This window comes from Histoplasma capsulatum, assembly GCF_000150115.1.
Source record: "Histoplasma capsulatum G186AR genomic scaffold supercont2.1, whole genome shotgun sequence".
Classification (NCBI taxonomy): Eukaryota; Fungi; Ascomycota; class Eurotiomycetes; order Onygenales; family Ajellomycetaceae; genus Histoplasma; species Histoplasma capsulatum.
Window position 1 is genome coordinate 3,012,332 of NW_025544801.1, and position 18,318 is coordinate 3,030,649.

An 18,318-nucleotide genomic window follows, 5' to 3' on the forward strand; every position below is an offset into this window, starting at 1 on the left:
CTGATACAATATCCTTTTTTTCCGATACTGCCCAGGCCAACGCTCTGCTTTTTTTCATGTTATTGGCAGATAAAACAACTAATATCAAACACCTACCGCAGTACCCATCTTCCCCGTCCGCTCCAACCAGCTACTCTCTTCCAAAACTAGGTAACCCCCGTTCATCTTAGTGCAGAGAACTTATTATACCTTTCCCGTCTCCAATCAAGAAAAACCATCACCGCTTTACCATGCCCTGCTATTTTTGTCATTTTGATCCGAACTTTCCCTATTCCAAAGACACTGAAATTGAAAGATGGCCCTTCCTCCCACGTACCATCACATCGGGGTGCTCGTTCGCCACCAACTTAACAGCAGCTTTTGTGACCCCCTGAGCAGATAGGGCATGTGCACCACCAGATGTAGACATGGAGGTAGAGGAATGGGGGCTCCCCAAGCCCAACCCGGAACACCACGGTGCCTGTCCATATCCCCGGAAGCTCTCCTCAGCCTCAGGAATCTTCTTTATCCACTGCTCGATAATCGGGAGCTGGATTTCCCTGATAACCCCCTGCTGAATAGACCGTTCCCCGAGACTCATGTCATAGCTCTTCTTCGCAATATGCTCACAGATCGCCCTGTCGTCTCCTTCAAGATCGAGATGAATAGCGCTTAAGAATGTGGATGCGTTTGCAGTTGCAGGTTTTGCAGCATAGGCATTGTCGCCTACGTCGGCATTAGCTAGACGCGAACGTAGATCGTTGATGTATTTATATGCTAGAGCCTCGGCTTCGGAATCGGAGTAGGGGAAGAACGGGATTATGGCATCAATATGACTGGTTAGGGAGGACTGTATAGTTTTGTTTTGTTAGAGCTATATTCATTATTTTACTGGGCAAGGGCCGGAGTTAGCCTATAAAAATACCCCATAGCTTTTTAAGAGGTCCTTCTTCAACGCTTTATCCAGTTCGTCCCAAGGGGCGGAGAGTAATTCGTCCTTGGGGGCGTTTCCGAGGTATGTTTCGTAAAAGTCGAGAATTGTGCTCTCACCGTCAGTTACAGAAAGAATACAGATAGTGTTCGAGCTAGCTGAGAAGTTGCGGTTAGTTTCATGCCAGCCAGCTCCTGGAGGGATTCAAACAAAATTAAAAACTCAGCTTGGACAGTTATTTCAAGCTTCAAAACAGAGCTCTGATTGACCTGGCTTGGGCTGGTTTGTATGTACTTTACATGTACATTTACAAACGCTCACCTTGTGTAGGACCATTTAGGAGGGTAATTAGATTCAACCGACCAATTTTGTCGATGTCATCGATATAAACCACCTCTAATCTGCTAGGTTTGTTGGTGGAGATTTCTTTATCCGGTATCTGCTCATTGGCAGAATAATTGTTCATCTTTTTCGTGCGCGCAACGATTGAGTTAAAAGGTACTATTTTGCCAACGCTGGCGGCGAGCTTCAGCTGGCCATGGCCTGGAGGACCAACAAATGCCAGCATTAATGGCTGGTTACTGCTGGGAAGCAAAAGATGAGATTGGACATATTCCGTGACACGTTTTATAGCAAGTCTTTGTCCGACAGAGAAATAAGGTAACTGGAGGAGAGATTTGATGCCTAATCTTTCGGCATTCCGTCGTTCATTCTTGGTTGGAGCCTCTAATTTGCTCGAAGCTAGGAGATGGTATCTTACACCAAAATCCAGTCGCTTTAGGAGTGAAGCACGGTGTAATCTATTGTACCAGCGAGTATCTAGCGTCAAATTGCCAGTTAGCAACTCAGTGTCGTTGTCGAATGTCCCGGAGATGGATCCGCCCCACAAGTCTCGAGGAATAGAATGAGGATTCGTTCCCACACTCAGGAGCGTTTGTATAATTGTAATTGTCGCACCTCGCAAAATTGCAAATGCAAGAAGCGGGATATCGGAATTATGCTCTGTTGCATTTGGGTTGGCCCCATTTTCAACGAGTAGTTCTATAATATCTGCGTCGTTCCGTTTGACTGCTTCAAAAATAGCGGAAAACCCATCAATGCCTTTGTTGAGTGCTTTTAGCACACGCTCAGGGGGATTCGTAGCAAGCATGGCCTTAATACCGCTGGAGTCCGTATTAGATTGCAGAGCTTTGATAACGGCCTCGGCCAGGGTAAGACATTCAGATGCTTCGGCTGGAGTTTGTAAAACGATTGTGCATGATGAATTCTCTGTCGCAGCGGCACTTGAAATCTAAGAAAACTTAACACATGTGCTAGATATTTGTCCTGTGCAGCATTATTCAATTAACAGGATCAACGCATACCGTATCCTCTATTATATCGTCGTTACCCACCAATGAGATTAGGTCCCTATTATCCCGCTGGTCTGGCTTGGATTCTGTGATGGCAGTAAGAGTCTGGCCTAAATCCCAAACATCCTACCTGATGGATGGGTTGGGAAATCGTATCCATACCTAACTTAGTAGTCGACGGTGGCCTCTTCGCAACCTGGCCGGTATGGCGATGCGCATACATGCAAGCATCCGCTGTATATTTACACCTACCATTGTACCAATAGTAGCAGGCCGTGGCCTTCTTTTGGGTGCGACTTGTATGCATAGTTCACTCAACGAAGAGCGGCAGTAATTTGATAGTGGGGAGTTGGCTTCTTCCAGGTAGTAACAGGGACAAAGCCAGACGAAAAATACTCGAACGCAATATTATGAAATAATAGAAAAAGGGAATAGAGGAAGCATGGATAGATGTATCTGCGAGCAAATATATCGCATGCCAGAAGAGTGAACTGATTCCGCCATTCATATCAGTGAAGTCAATGGAGTGGGCTTAAAGGGTAAATTGAATCATCTCGTTGATTCATATCGCGTGAAATTCACTAATTTCGGAAGACTCAAAATTCACTCGATTAAACTCCGGGATGGCAGACACTATTCCTATCTGCTAGAAGTTCAAGTTGGAAGTTTCAGCGCCACATCCTCACCACCCAACAGGGGTTCCACTGGAACATGCTCCTCTAGCATCTGTGTATTTGTTATTTGTTGGATATACAAGTCATAACCGTGATGGATTGGCGTACGGCCCTGTGGAGCAATTGATTTGTCGAAGACATGATAAACCCGGGATCAGACTCTAACAGAAATTGTCTGAATCCGTCCGCAGGCTGCCCAATGATGATGTTGACATCCTTAAAGCTAGAGTTGACCGTTGACCACCTATGAGAGTGACAGCATACCCACAGATGAACGCATGAGGTATTCCCTCAGTGTTCAGCACCGCACATGCAGCAAGGTCAAAATTCCTGATGCCAAACAGCTGTACTCGAGACGTTGCAGTTTAGGAACTGGAGCTTGGGCCTCCGTAAATAACTGTAGTTATCAACTGGGAACTGGTACCAATTAAGGATCAAGCAAAAACGCGTTGGCTACCAAGACAAGAAGGGATTGATAATTTCTTGCCATTCAAATAACGAATGCTTCAAGGTTATCTGGAGCGGATGGAAGGAATCGACCGGACGAGGAGCGTCAAATCGATTGTTATTCCGTCACACATCCTTGGCACACATCACTATTCTACTCTCTCCACCCTCAATAGAATTCGAATGAGGTGTTTCAAACGGAGGCTGGTTTCGTTACTGGTAAATATGAGTAGGGGCCAAAGCAATATGAAAATAAATTAAATGATCAGTGGATTGTTGCCCTCTCCTTCAACCTCCTTTGTCCAAATGTGAGGCTCACGTGGTTTAGCAACCAGGACTCATCGCCTGTTTTCATTCTTTCAAGTTCTCATTGTCTTAGCCGAGAGAAGAGTAACCAGATATGACACGTCCTTCCAAACGACCCCGTCGCAAATTGAGTTGGTGGAGACGGAAATGGTACATATGGCGGTCTATAGAAAGCCCATTAGAACTTCGAGGAAGCATCATCCGTCTACGTCACCGGAACAAACACCCATATCTTGCTCTGCTGCGTCTCTTCCTGCCTGCGTCTCTAACCTCATGGTCATATCCAATACCTGAGCCTCTTCCTCCTCTGAGCTTGGTTGCCAACCCATCACTGTGCTGGACAAGGCGGTGTGAAGGTGATCTCAAAAATCTACAAGCAATTCCACTATGGCGTTCTCATGACACTCCCTTGCGCTCTCTTTATCGTATGTACGAGGCAGCGATGGCTGGGGATAGTATGAATGCAGTAATTGGATATGAAGTTGAATACTTTTGGTATCACAGTGAGCATTCCTGGCAGCTGGAACGGATCCCTGACCCAAAAGACCCTGACCCCATCCGCTATGCAATTCTTGCCTGTCTTGTCGAATCCATGCCCGAGGCTTTCAATTTTAAGCTCAGCAAAGGGATGAGGAGAGATGGAAACAACATTCCTCCAGGTGATTGGGATGGTGTGAACAATCCATATGCCCCTTACACTCCAGTGGCCGGGCCAGAATGGACAAAACATGTGCCCCCGATTGATAGAGACTATCTACGAGATGTGATGCCCGAGAGGCTGCTCGATTCGAGGGGTATGTTGATCCTCCATGAAGAAGCGGATAGTGAGATTTTCGCCGGGAGGAATATAGTTGCTTCGGAGGAGAGATTTTGGAGAATCTAGTTCCGTTGTTGTTTGTACCAGGGTTACCGGTCGTTAAACGGCTTGGGAAGCAGCCCGATTTGAAGGTTTTCACGGCTTTTTACATTTGCATGGACCAAGTGGTATCTTCACCAAGCGGAATATCGTTGTTTCGACGGTGGGATTTTTCTAAGCTTTTTCTTGGCGATTCAACAATAGGAGAATTCACAGAGCCAGGTGTTCACCGATTTCAAACCACCCCAAGGTTTTACATTGTTGGGAAGCTGCAGCCGCCCGATGACGACATAAATGCCGGAGGAGGAACGCCCATTGTTGTCTTTGACAGCGTTTCGAAATCTGTCAGAATCAGCGATACCATATAGCTAGCTAATTGCCTCGTATCCATTATTATACATATCTCAAATTCCATATCTCGTTCTAATTCACCTTTCCATCAGCGGCACACTGGGTATCAGCAGCAGGTAATACCCTACCAGCAATCTACTGGTGCAAAAAACCATTCGAAACAACATCTGATCAGGAATTCGATATTCCCACAAGCTCGTCGGTATCACTAAACCCCACTCAAGATGTCAAGAACACAAAAAGAAATCAGGTACTGAACAAAAATACTGACATGGATGGGAAGATGGGGAATATAGAAAATCAAAAATCATAAGAAAACCATATAAACCAGAGATAAGGGCGGCATATTTTCGTCATTTGTGTTGCCCTGCGAAAAGAAATGGAAACGGTGGGGTGTTTGCGGAACAAAAAATGGTCAGTAAACAAACAAAGAATCATGGGTTTATATCAGGATGGGTTGGTCCGTCCCTCAAATAAGCAATTATCAGGTTTTGAAAATATAAGGGGGAGGGGTGGGAAGAGCATTTATAACCCTTTAAAACGAGCCCATCCAGCAGCCCTAATCTCACCGCCTCCCGACTTTGAAAGCCGCCGTCCTTTGGGTTTGGCGCCTTCGCGTTCTTCCTCTTCGGCAACCATGCGCACTCCAGCAATTCGGCCTTCCTCCGCCGCTTTTCCACTGACATCCCGTCTCCTCCCAACGCCCAACCCGGCAAGATAGCTACCATACCCAGGAGAGCCGGATCCAAAACCTGATCCCAAATCAATTCCAGAGTTGCTCACCACACGCCCCTTGCGATCACTATCGAGATGGGCAGGGCTGGCATCGCGACCATCATCGCTGTCGTCGTCCGGTTGTAAGGATTCGTAGGTGGACGGTTTTCCGCCTCTTAGCGTCCATCGCTTTTTTCCCGGGGTGGAATTTTTCACAGCGCTATTAGGGGTTAATTGTTTGTGGTACTGGGCGTCGTTCTCCATTCCGATGGAAGTTGACCCGTTAGTGAGTTCGTTTTCTTGATTTCGAGATTTTATTGGCGTTGAGTATCTTTTATTAAGTGACGGGTTTGGCGCATCTGTCAACGCAATGCGATTGATACTGCCTGTCTGCCCATACGAGTTGAGCTGTTGCTGCACGGAAGGCTGCGGTGTTGGGGGGTTCATTTTCAGTGGATTTATGGTGGGTGATGGTGTCTTATCATCGTCGTAGGCATTGCTGCCCCCCTTATCGCTTAAATCTTGCTCGTAAATGTACAAATTCTCTGTATGTTCCTTGTCGTATATGTTATGATCATCATCGGAGTAGCTGCTCAATGGGCTATAATTATCTTGGCTACGATGCCTGATTACTGTGTTGCTTCGGCCAAAGCCGTATAAATCGGTCGTGCCTTCCCAATCCTTGACACCTATATCCTTGCCGCTCATATCGGGCGATCCAGGATGATCTGGCAATGGAGAAACTCGGTCGGTGTGCGGTGGAGGAGATGGAGATGAAGGGTAAGCAAACCAGTTTTCCTTGGATAATGACGACACGTCACTAGGATTACGGGAAGGAGTTTCAGGAGCTTCTGGCCGCAAGCTCTCACGCTTGGGGGGAGTGTTTATGATGGCAGACTGAGGACGAGATAAACCGCCGACACGATCTCGTGCGGTCGTCCGCGTGATGCCGACTGGGGTATGCTGCAATTGTCCATGCTGACGTGCCTGTTGGCTCGGAAGATCTGATCGTGAATATCGGTAAGACTGTGCTGAATAGAAGGATTGTCTAGGGCTATCGTCAACAGCGTCAACAGAATCAACACGTGTGTGCATAAAGGGCAAACTACGTGTAGGGGTAATTAATGGATCTTTTACGAGAGATCCTCGATTAAAATCCGAAGAGTCAATCGTGCTGTCGCTCATGTGTTTCGTTGCGACCTCTGCTATGTTGAATTTGGTGCGTTTGTGTGGGCGTGAAGTTAGGTTATCTTCCAATGGATTCATATCCGGAGGAAGTTTTGAAATTTTGCGAAATACAACAGCCAGATAGATGGATATAACCAACGATGCAAAGTGAAGGCCCGCAGTAATTGAGCAACCAAGAAAAGTCGCGTATTCAATTTTGTTCGCTGCCAATTCAGTATCGAACAATGTCCCCCAACCATATATCTTGCTGGTTTGTTCAACCCGAGCTATGATTCCTGTGAAAACATAGAGTGGAATAAGCCCAGCATCCATAACGGAAGCGAACAACATATAGCTCGCGGATGAAGCAGGAGTGCGTGCAGCAGAAGACCGAGATAGATGGTAGATCGCGTAGATGGTATGTAGAATTGTCACCCCAGGCTACAGCATGCAATTAGCAAATAGCAAGACCATATATTTAGAGAAAAGCAAAAACGTACTGCTACACGAATCATCCACGACACTACACCGGCAGTCTTATTGATACATATGACGCAGAACAGCAGTCCCAGGCCTCCGATCAAAGTACAAACTCTCAAGACCAGTTGAAAGGTTCTCGTGTACTTTACCCTGTGCTTTGTCTTAGGGCTCATTGTTTTCTTGTTAAATTTTCCATCCGGAATCACAATATACTGCGAAAAGCGTTAGCTGCACTTGGTTCTTAGTTATGTTGCGTTTGACCAGTAGCGGAGACCTTACAGAATCCGGATGTGTATTGAAATTCACAAGAGGTCCTTTTATTTCCATCCGAGGTTCGCGCGGGGTCCAGCTTTCCCGCGTAACAGATTTTGGGTCAAATTTATCGGAAATACCAGAGAACCGGTTGGAGGATGGCGGGTCATACATGAACGGCGGCTCTACTCGTCCCATGGCGCGGGAGGTAAGCAGAGCTGGCGTGTGAGAAGAGAAAACCTAGGGCGCAGATATCTGAAAGAATGAATGCACTGTTTATGATATCCCGGATTGCAAAAATACAAAAAATTGAAGAGGGTTAAATATGTAACCCTCACTGTCGCCGAAGGTTGAGAGGGGTGTGTGTTGCCGCTGTTGTGACGTTAGTTGTGGTATACAGTGTGATAGTTGGCAGGGCAACCACACCAACTTGGGGATTGCATCACACTTCGTTGAGGCGGTCCTCATTCTGTGGCGCTCGAGAGTTATATAAAATATCACCTGGTATCCTCACAATGAACACATTGTGCACTCCGAATATATGCGCTCGTTGCTTCTCTCGTTCAAATAGATTGTTTCATCCCTTACGAACAAGAGTACAGACACCTTGGATCTTGCGGAGAAAGCAGTTTAGCAGCATCCATGGGGTTCAAAGCCGTCGCCGCCCACTACGGGTCGCAATTGTTGGATCAGGGCCTGCTGGATTCTATGCGGCATATAGATTAATATCCAAGGTTGAAGATGCTTTTGTGGACATGTACGAGCAGCTCCCCGTCCCATTTGGCCTGGTCCGTTTTGGAGTTGCACCAGACCATCCGGAGGTGAAGGTATGTGTTTAATAATAGATAAGTTGTGAAATATAATGGGAAATGTGCTAAGTGTACAAATCATTTCGCATCGGTTGCCATAGAATTGCCAGGAGAAATTTACTGAAGTTGCAACTTCTCCGCGATTCAATTTTATCGGCAATATTGACCTGGGGGTGGATCTTCCGTTGCGTTCTCTCAAGCCACATTACGATGCTATACTCTTTGCTTACGGGGCCTCGAAGGACAAAGAGCTTGAAATTCCGGGGGAAAGGACTCTGCGTGGTATATACTCAGCTAGAGCCTTTGTTGGCTGGTACAATGGCCTCCCCGAATACAGAGATCTGGCACCAGACTTGACTTCGGGGGAGGATGCGGTAGTGATCGGACAGGGAAATGTAGCCATGGATGTCGCGAGAGTTCTCCTTACAAATGTCAATGCCTTGAAAAAGACGGATATGTCGGAATATGCACTGGAAGAATTATCAAAGAGCACAATCAAGCGGGTCAGAGTGGTCGGACGACGAGGTCCGATGCAGGTAGGGATGCTTCTTCCTACCCCGGGCTTTCAGTTTCGTGATTATATGTATAATGTAACGTATTACTTCCCAGGCCGCATTCACAATCAAAGAAGTACGAGAAATCCTCCAGCTCCCTTCCGTATCATTTGAGCCTATTCCCGAGCATCTTTTCCCTCCGGATATAACCATTAAATCTCTCCCAAGAGCCCAAAAACGCTTAACCCAACTCCTCGCAAAAGGATCGCTCACAAAACTCGAAGACTCTTCCAAATCCTGGTCCCTCGACTTTCTCCTCTCGCCACACTCTTTCCATAGTTCGCCATCACATCCGGATGTTCTCTCATACATGAAATTCTCCAGAAACCAACTTGACCCCGCGGACCCCTTTTCCCCAACCACAAAAGTAACTCCGTTGTTCCAAGACGACGGCCATGTTGCCCACATCGATATCCCCACCAGCACATGTTTCCGGAGCATCGGATACAAATCCCTTCCGCTCCCCGGATTCGAGGACCTGAATATCCAATTCAACTCTTCGCGCGGTATTATCCCTAATGACGGCCAGGGCCGCGTTATTGCAATACCTCCCGCACCTAACAGAACTGCCAAATTGTCGGAGGTTTCTGAAGCCATACAACTACCTGGCCTTTACTGTGCTGGGTGGGTGAAGAGAGGCCCCACTGGCGTCATCGCGTCGACAATGACGGACGCGTTTGATACTGCTGATGCTATTGCGGCTGATTGGGCGTCCCATATCACTAGTAGTCACGGACATGCGTTCCTTAATTCATCTGAAAGTGGAAGTTCGGGCCTTGGTTGGGAAGGAGTGCTTCCTGAAGTGCGGGAGCTGGGCCTTCGTCCGACAAGTTGGGAGGATTGGGAGCGGATTGACCGGGCTGAGATTGAAAGGGGAAAGGCTGTGGGGAAAGTGAAGGAGAAATTTGGAAGGGTGGAGGAAATGCTTGACGTTTTGTCATGAGATTCTGATGTATTTGTCGGATGATTTACCATTTTCGAATTGGTTGGTGTGATGCACTTCAAGTGCGACGATAGGGTTTGTAATTCATTTCATAGAACTGTACAGTGTATATTCTCTATACGAGATAGAGGTTTTTGATCGAGTGGCCCAAGGGTTGAAATATCCTTCTCTTGGTCCTTCGGCTCGCCCAACCTCAACTTAATGTATAAATTAAATGCAAAATAATTGGTAGTTACATGTAGACAAAAAATAGAAAGAAAGAAGAAGTAGGTAAAGGCGAGATATGCGAGGAAGTATGTCCAAAAGTGTCACCATATCAAAAATACAGCGAAAGTTGTAGGTCATATTAACGGGAATAATAAACATTCAAAATGGGGATAACATATGTACTAGGAGGGAACACCCTCGTATTCCCATCCCTCAATAATCCTTTTCCACCTCGAATTCCTGCGATTGGAGTTGCACTTGACAAATATTGTCAACGCGGCAATGACCAACACAATTATAGCTGCAACCGTAGGAACAAGAACCGTCCGCCGTTGAACAGCGGCTTCGTCCACTTCGTACGGACACTGAGCATTAGGGCCCCCGGAAACCCAACAAGTGGGCACATCGCGTGAATTGAGGTCTATCCAGACACTACGCGAGTCATAATCTTCAGACGACGGGTCGATCATATTCTTGGGCAGGGAGATGAGGTACTGGTATAGATATGTGTTTTCGAGGCCTGTACGAGGGACAGAAAAGGTAGAGTTTTCCGGGCAGTGAGCTGCGACAGAGCCATAGGAAACCTGCTCGCGTGTCAGGGTCCATTGGAACGGTTCATTTCCAACACGACATGCTCCGTAAAGACCGCCAGAGCATTTTGCGGGGAACCAGCGTCCCTTGAAAGAAGCATCTGCCCGAGCACACCTAAGAGTAGATAGAAACAGATCTGTAGGAGAATCATCTGGATGAGGCTGGCCTTGCGCCCAGGCCCACGACGAAGATTGTGAAGCGATTTTATACGGTTTGAAATTCTCATCGGCTGTCACATTGGAAAGTGTGGAATTCACTATGGGTGAGATACCACAGGCCATCAACTCACTACACAACGAATGAACAGGATAAGAATCAAATTGCTCAGTGACGGTTGATTCAGGCCATGAAGCGCTCAGATCAGGAGGGTCTGTCGATTTTCGGTCGAATAGACACCCAGATTTGATTATAGAATCACCACTTGCATCACTGCCATTAGATATGGTAACTCCTCGGGATCTTGCGAGTGAGCCCATAGAGAAAATAAGATTGCTGTCTCCATTGAAATCATACTCCGCCATCTGAGCATCTGCACTGGCCCAGCCGACGAGAAATCGTCTTAGGCGCCGTCTTTCTACATAGGCTTCGCATGGCCAGCCATCAGGAGTGCTATGGACATCTTTCGAGTCTTTGTGAGTCGTAAAATATTCAGCTATGGGGTGGGCGAATTTGGGAACAGAATACCACGACTGGTTCAGGTTTGCTCTCTCGTCCTGAAGTAGTTTTGGAGTGTACATATACGGCCCCAAAGCTTCATGGAAAAGCGATCCAAGAAGCTCTCGACCAGACGGAAGCTTGTCACGAGCTGGTGCACTGCTGGGCTCATCAGAGGAGTTCGATGACGCAGCAAAATGAACATTAAGTAGAATATATAACATGTGAGCATTGAGCGTATCGTTCGTGTCGGAAAAGTAATTGCGTAATAAACTGAGAAATATGGAGACATCGAGAGATTGAGAGCACAATTGCGATCCAACATCATCAGCAAGGACTGACACGGGTCGGCTGCGCACACGGGTTTTGGCAGTGGAGGCCGGCACAGGGGAATTGACGGTAACGGGACAAAAAGTCCACCGGCGATAGTCTGTGGACCAGTATAGATCGACATGGAAACGGCGATTATCAAGAGCTAAAAGGTTCGAAATACATTTCACCATTGCCTGTTCTTCATATATATTATTTCCAAAACAAGCTGAGGTCACATCGATGCCTGGATGCGCGACATGATTAAGAGGTATCTGCGACGAAACATCACGTTGCGACTGTGGTGTATGTATTTGTTAGCTGGACAACGGCTCAACCAAGCGAAACAAATTTCTTTACAAAATGAATCTTACCAGCTGCACAACTGTCCACGGACGGACCAGAAGAGCGCTGTGGTCAGGCGTATAATTCCCTGTTGTGGACATGCCGTGAATGAATGATTCTCGAGGGGCCAAGGGCCCTGAGCATCATGAAAGGAATGAAATCGAACGCCCAAATGGCTGGAAGTCGCCTGGCATAAGCCGCATCAGAGCGACTCTGTGTTCCCTGAGCAATTGCAATTGCGCATGCTGACTGCTAAGCATGATTTACTCAGCAAACTTTTGGCGCAAAAAAAGTCCCTCCGAGCTAGCCGATTGCCGCAAGGGAAAATAGGCGATGACATAATTGCGTTTGCAAGCTTTTGTTGATAGATTAAGCGCACTAGACGCATAGTTGTCACATGACTCAGTATCTGATCTGGCCACTTCGAAATCCGCTGAAAATCAGCCAAAAGACAACATATGAAATAACTTTTTTTCAAGCTGATCCCTCTTTTTGTTGTTTTTTATTTAATCAGCTCCTCCATAATGGTGACTCCCGGTCAGCCAACCCCCCAGCAGCTTGCTGCCATGCAACACCACCTCACAACTGAAGCTGCAAAGAGAGGAATGACCCCTGAGGAATTTAGCAATATGCAACGACAACAGCTTGCGGCAGAGGCTGCGAAACAAGGCCTTACGCCGGAGCAATATATAGCCCAACTGAAAGCCAAAGCTTTGCAACAACATCAGCAGCAGCAGCAGGCCAAGCATGCACATGAGCATGGAGAAAATCATCCGCAACATGTTCCTATGAACTCGAATGCACCACCAAACCCCCGTGCCGTCGCAGTGGCAGATTTTCTCAGGTCACAAAATTTGAAGCCGAGAACTTGCATTCTGGATGGGCGAAGGAGAGAGCTGTTCAAAGGTCCGCTATTATCTGCCCGTTGAATCGACAATCATACGGCAAAAAGCTAACATGTACTGTTAAAAATAAACCAGTTAAGCGAGCAATACGAGCTATTCAATCGCCTGCATACGCCAAAGCTCAGTCGAAAGCCAAGTCTCTACTTCCTCCAGTGACAGATAAGGCTTCGGCCGAAAATGCCTTCAAACTCCTCCCACTCTCGCTCCTTGCACTTCGAGTTTCCAAAGTTGATCCACATGCCGGCCACAACCATGCGAAACCAAAAAACCGCGTGAAGGGTCTGTGGACAGTAAAAGTAGAGCAGAACCAGGAGATAGATCCGATGATGCACTACGTATGGCTATATGAAGGCCCACAGTGGAAGCAAAAGGCTATGGCCGCAGGTGTCTTGGTAGTAATCATGGCAGTTGTGATGTTCCCGCTGTGGCCCATTATGTTGAGGCAAGGTGTTTGGTACTTGAGTATTGGTGCCATGGGCTTGCTGGGCCTATTTTTCGCCATGTCGATTTTCCGGCTCATCTTATTCTGTGTTACGTACTTTGCGGTTCCACCGGGCCTTTGGCTGTACCCCAATTTGTTTGAGGATGTGGGATTCTTTGATAGTTTCAGACCAGTGTGGGGCTGGCAAGAGGTTTGTTTTGACTCCAATTATATATCCTCGCTATCATCGATGATGTTCACTAACGCAAAAAATCACTTAGAGCAAGAAAAGCAAGAAGAAGTCTAAGAAGACCAACACAGGCACAAGCACAGCCGCGTCCTCCGCCTCCAAGTCAGCCAACTCCGTAAAAGCTCCTCCATCCAACACAGGTGGCTCATCAACAGGAGTGGCAGCGGGCGAAGCGATAAAACGAGATCTTGCACCGCGCGTGGAAGAAGCGGACGATGAATAATTGTTATAAATGTCTTTTTATTGTTCGTTACTTTTTGGCCCCAGCACTGAAATGCACTTTTTTTCACCTTTTATTTCAGTTTCCCTTGGCCATGGCCCCATCAGCTGTGCTAGTTTATTTACCATTCTGTTATTTTAACTACCACTTGTGTTTAACCCCATTTTCCTCGTCATTTTTCATATTTGTCCCGTGAGGAAAGGACGCTATGATCGGTTTTCTTTCTCTCCCTTTTTCTTTGATTTTTACATTTCTCTTGGTTGGTATTAGAGCAGAAATAATTAAGAATATTTTAGTTACCCTTTTTCCAAACGCAGGTGAAAAACAGGCGTTTTAGGAACCAACCAAAGATAAAAAGAAGAAGTGACAAGAAATATTGGAAGCTATGTAATAATCAAATACCCTTTAGTTATCGGACTGTTTAACAAAAGAAAGTTTTTCACGCCCTTTACCGGCGATTTTTGTAAAATAAAAATACACTGCGTAACGTCGTTCCGTTGTCTCCGTGCCGTTTCCCATCCCGTAGATACATATATAACTATGTCTATCTAGGGATAACGAATGATCGGTGTTCCAGGTTAACATGGACATAAGTAACCTCACCGACCCCTCAGGTTCTCTATAGGCAACGATATATCTCATATATCTCACAAGCTGGCCTCCGAAATGGTCGTTTGGGGAAGGTGCCAGACTTGTTTCGTTGAGTTCCCTTTGGCCTCCACGCATTTTTGAACAAGGAAAACGGAGATGGAAAGAATGCACGCGAATCATGGGGAGAAAAAAAATGTTTCGGTCAGCACATGCAGTATATACATAAAATATTGTTTTTTTGTGTATGTGTATATATTGTTGACATATCGATTGTACAGTACACGTAAAGTGCATAGTAGAAAGAAATAAAGGAAAAGGAAAGGGGGGGAACCAGCTGGAGTATTCTTTTTTCGTATGTGTTATAGAGTTCGTAAATCTAGATGGGGGGAGAAAAGGAAAATATAAAACGTGAAATGGGTAGGGCACAAGGGGGTATGTATACGTCCGTACCGTGCGTATATGACAAACAGAAAGCGAAACATTTCACTTTTGGTGTATATACATCCGTTAATATCCAAAATCCAATAGTTACCCAACGACATGAAAGGGGGAAATATGAAATTGACATCACGAATTTGCTAATGTGTAGAGAAAATAAAACAATCCCGGCTTTAAGTAATACCAAGAATATATGATTAGGGCGTGCATCCACATTGCTGAACTAGAACGCATTCACCATACTATACTCCTTCGCTGTCATCCCGCTCAGTTGCGGCGAATTCTCAATGTCCCGCAGATCAACAGGCACAATTTGTGTATGGGTATTTCTTTGCCCATCCGGCCCTGTTCTGGATCGAGGGATAACGGATTCACGCGCGGGCCTCAATGTATGTTGTTGATGATCATGCCATGCTGGCCTGAAGTGCGATGAGACTCTGCGTGGGACTCTTGGCAGCGGGAAATCCGGCGGAGGAGCGACGGGTGGGCCGACGGATAAATGCGATGTGCTCTTCTGCAGGGGCCTTGGGTCGGGTTCTGATGCGTAGTGAGCCGGGGGTGAAGTGGCGCTTATTATTTCTTGGTGAGCTAAACTGGCTCGATTTCGACGATAAGGAGATCGAGTGTCAGGGGATGGCAAGTGCGGATGGGTGGTAGTAGTGGTGGGTGGTGGGTGAATTGCCTCTGCCCGGCGACGGGCTTCGGATCCAATCTGCAGGCTCATTGGTCGGCGCAGTTGTCGTACTTCATTGTTAGCTCTTGGAGGCACGTAGTTGGTTTGCTTGTATGTTTGCGGTGGATTGCGATGTGAGAACGTATCGCTTTTACTCCCTCCCTCTTCACTGCTATCGTTCATCACTGGTGAAAGTTGTGGGCGATAGTCTGAGGATACACTGTGAGTACCACGAGTCGACTCGAAAGACGAATACCGCCTTGCTTTTTTCTCCCTTGGCTTTGGCAAGACAGAGGTGCGAGAGGGGGTTTCTGGGTCGAATATGAAAGGAGCAGGCTGTTGGGAATTCGTTGGGTCTTTCAACGACTGCTTCGAATCCGCTTGACCGGTTGATAATTGCGAAGGTGCGACAGAGTCATCCAGACCAGAAAAGCGATGGCGAGTGCCCGGCATGATTATGCGCGGCGAGTCGGGAGGAGAGGTGTGGTAAAATTTCCTAGACGATGGGGATGCGCCAGAATGCGTTGCTGAAAATCTTTTGCTGAACACTGGCACGCTGAAATTGGGAGGAGATGTACTTCTGGAGATTAATGGGCCAACAGTTGACAGCGGGCGAGCTGCGCTGGGAGTGTCTGTGCCATTATCTTCGGACCGCATTGAGGAATATGCATGACTAGACTTGTGTGTGCTGCTGGAGTCCGCAACTGTACCCCTAACGCTAGGTGGGGAATCGGCGTATGGAGACATAGTGGTAACATCCTTTGGTCTAACAGGAGATAAGCCTGGAGAAGAACCCCTGGAGCTTGGTATAGTCCTCGTCCCGATGGAAACGTAAGATAACCTTGATCCCTCCCGTAATCGATCTAGATCTGTAACCGTCCCAGTAGTCGAGAGTGAAGGAGCTTCGACAGATTGTGGGCGAATTGATCGTCTATTCAGGGATTTTAGTGATGCTTCATCGGCAGGTTTGTCCCCTTCTGGCTTCCGCTCTTCGTTGGGATTTGGCGTTGAAACCTTTGGAGAGGCTTCCGCGGACCCCGGATTTGCTACGTTCATAGGTGGTGATTGTTTTTTGTCAGGTACCACAGATTGCCGAATGAACTTCTTTTCGGAATGCTGGGAATCCTGAGACGCTTCTTCCATCGGTGTTTCAGGCGTGTATTCCTTCCCACCTAAAGCTTCGATTTCCCGTCTCACAGCTGAAAGCCAAGATGTCATTTCGGCGGGGTCATTACAAACCAAGAGTAAGGTCTTCGCCTGTCTTCGGGAATCTGCAAATCCAAACCGAGAGAGAAAAGTCTTCTTCGTATCCAAGGACACGGTTCCATCCTCTTCAAGTGTTTGTGAAATTTGCAGCACCCAGTGTCTGCCTGGAATCGCATCACTCGCAAATGCCACCGAGTTTTTTCCAAGCTCCATCATTTTCTCAGGTAGGCGATCGAAGCTTCCATCGCCGGCATACTGTAAAAGATAGCCGCTCGTGACTAGAATGAAAATTTTCTGGGTCCAGTCCGATTTGCTGATAGAGGCAGAAGCTTTGCGTGAATGCTTGTTGTGCTTTTCATCTTTCCGCTTCCTAGAGGCCCTCGAGGAGACCCTTTCGTCGTCGGCATCAACATCTGAAATGTCGTCTCTAACACTACTATTTCTTCGGTGGCCCTTTATTCGTAAAATAGGTCCTGCGGAGAGTGTTGGGGCCGGAAGCGTGCCTTGTTTGATTGCCTGGGGATATGCTTGGAAGAGAGGCGGTGGGTCCCAGACGGTGATTGTTCTGTGCAGTTTCTGGCCTTTCTCTTTTGAGAACTTGGAAGCCTGTGAAGGATTGATAGCGCCTGGTTTGCCCACTAAAGGTGAAGATGTAGCTGCTGAAGATTTGGGCGTCATTGGAGTTGTCGACGGGCTATTGGGTGAAGATATCGTATCTGGTATTATGTTCGCCCCCATCGTCTTCTGTGATTCTGCAATGGCCGGGAGGGTGTGTTCATGATTGGAACGGCGACTTGCCTTATTACGTGAAAACAGGCTCTTTAAAGATGACTTTGAAGCTTGCGGCTTGAGAGGAGCTCGCGCCGCGGTGGCCACCTCCGGGGTGAGCTCGTCATCAGGGCGAGGCGGCCGTTTTGGACGGACATTAGGATTATTGATATTTGTCTGAATTGGACGGAGATTTAGGCCCCTTCTTGAGCTAAGTACGGATTGGCCATTGGGAGAATCCATCTCTCAATGACGAGCCAAACTTGCAGGGCTAGATATTAGGAGGTCTAAGATCGAGTTATCCCCAGGATACCAACCATTTCGTTGGGGACCGGCCACCTTTAGAATAAAAGTAAAAATAAAAATAAAAATAAAATAAATTTGGTCGTCGAAACAAAAGGTCACTCCTCTCGTTTATCAAATAGGTAGTCGAAGAGGAAGGTCGCAGTAAGTGGAAGCGATCGGTGTTTCAAGGCTGGTGCGTTCTTGAATTGCTTGTAGAAGAGACGACATGCAAATTCTTGAGTCCAAACCAAATGCCACAAACCCGCCGTTTCTATCAACGGATCACGTCGAGTCCTTGGATATCTTATGGTCAAGCCAATATCTTCCCTCATCAATTTCCCAGTGGCAGCCGTATGGATCTCGGCGGAGAACGGTCGGACAGGCGCGAGAGCCGGCAAGGAAGTTGGCAGCGAATTCGACAGGTCTGTGTTTTTTTAGATAATAGCGAAAGCGAACGGCTTCAAGAGGCCTGGAGTAGCTCAATTGACCCAGTTAAGAGCAAGTCAGCTGGCGGGAAATTAGTCGTTATTCGTTATTCGAGTCTGCTCATAGCTCTGTAATTAATGTATCCAGTGGCTCGGGGCCTCGGCTTTGGTTGAGGTATGAGTGTAGGCAGTATATTTACGGACGAAGGATCGGA

At 47.0% G+C, this 18,318-nt stretch overlaps 7 protein-coding genes across 7 annotated transcripts; 3 read left to right on the forward strand and 4 right to left on the reverse strand.

Moving 5' to 3' along the window:
• Positions 1-92: 92 nt before the first annotated feature.
• On the reverse strand, positions 93-2,569 carry HCBG_00975 (uncharacterized protein; the record flags this gene model as incomplete). Its single annotated transcript, XM_045428025.1, has 7 exons — positions 93-146; positions 317-829; positions 905-1,068; positions 1,232-1,729; positions 1,868-2,201; positions 2,275-2,372; positions 2,425-2,569. 7 exons carry the CDS (start codon positions 2,567-2,569, stop codon positions 93-95), a joined length of 1,806 nt encoding a protein of 601 aa, XP_045292000.1.
• Positions 2,570-3,783: 1,214 nt separating this feature from the next.
• On the forward strand, positions 3,784-4,913 carry HCBG_00976 (uncharacterized protein; the record flags this gene model as incomplete). The annotated part of the gene is made up of 2 exons (XM_045428026.1): positions 3,784-4,483; positions 4,750-4,913. 2 exons carry the CDS (start codon positions 3,784-3,786, stop codon positions 4,911-4,913), a joined length of 864 nt encoding a protein of 287 aa, XP_045292001.1.
• A 508-nt stretch (positions 4,914-5,421) lies between these two features.
• Positions 5,422-7,707, reverse strand: HCBG_00977 (uncharacterized protein; the record flags this gene model as incomplete). Its single annotated transcript, XM_045428027.1, has 3 exons — positions 5,422-7,218; positions 7,278-7,469; positions 7,537-7,707. 3 exons carry the CDS (start codon positions 7,705-7,707, stop codon positions 5,422-5,424), a joined length of 2,160 nt encoding a protein of 719 aa, XP_045292002.1.
• A 317-nt stretch (positions 7,708-8,024) lies between these two features.
• Positions 8,025-9,815, forward strand: HCBG_00978 (NADPH:adrenodoxin oxidoreductase; the record flags this gene model as incomplete). Its single annotated transcript, XM_045428028.1, has 3 exons — positions 8,025-8,336; positions 8,420-8,854; positions 8,928-9,815. 3 exons carry the CDS (start codon positions 8,025-8,027, stop codon positions 9,813-9,815), a joined length of 1,635 nt encoding a protein of 544 aa, XP_045292003.1.
• A 389-nt stretch (positions 9,816-10,204) lies between these two features.
• Positions 10,205-12,022, reverse strand: HCBG_00979 (lectin C-type domain-containing protein; the record flags this gene model as incomplete). The annotated part of the gene is made up of 2 exons (XM_045428029.1): positions 10,205-11,875; positions 11,951-12,022. 2 exons carry the CDS (start codon positions 12,020-12,022, stop codon positions 10,205-10,207), a joined length of 1,743 nt encoding a protein of 580 aa, XP_045292004.1.
• A 366-nt stretch (positions 12,023-12,388) lies between these two features.
• HCBG_00980 (translocation protein sec62) lies at positions 12,389-14,160 on the forward strand (the record flags this gene model as incomplete). The annotated part of the gene is made up of 3 exons (XM_045428030.1): positions 12,389-12,827; positions 12,902-13,458; positions 13,529-14,160. 3 exons carry the CDS (start codon positions 12,446-12,448, stop codon positions 13,718-13,720), a joined length of 1,131 nt encoding a protein of 376 aa, XP_045292005.1.
• Positions 14,161-14,969: 809 nt separating this feature from the next.
• Positions 14,970-17,636, reverse strand: HCBG_00981 (peptidase family M20/M25/M40 protein; the record flags this gene model as incomplete). The annotated part of the gene is made up of 1 exon (XM_045428031.1): positions 14,970-17,636. The coding sequence occupies one exon, from the start codon at positions 17,634-17,636 to the stop codon at positions 14,970-14,972; it is 2,667 nt and encodes an 888-aa protein (XP_045292006.1).
• Between the last annotated feature and the right edge of the window lie 682 nt (positions 17,637-18,318).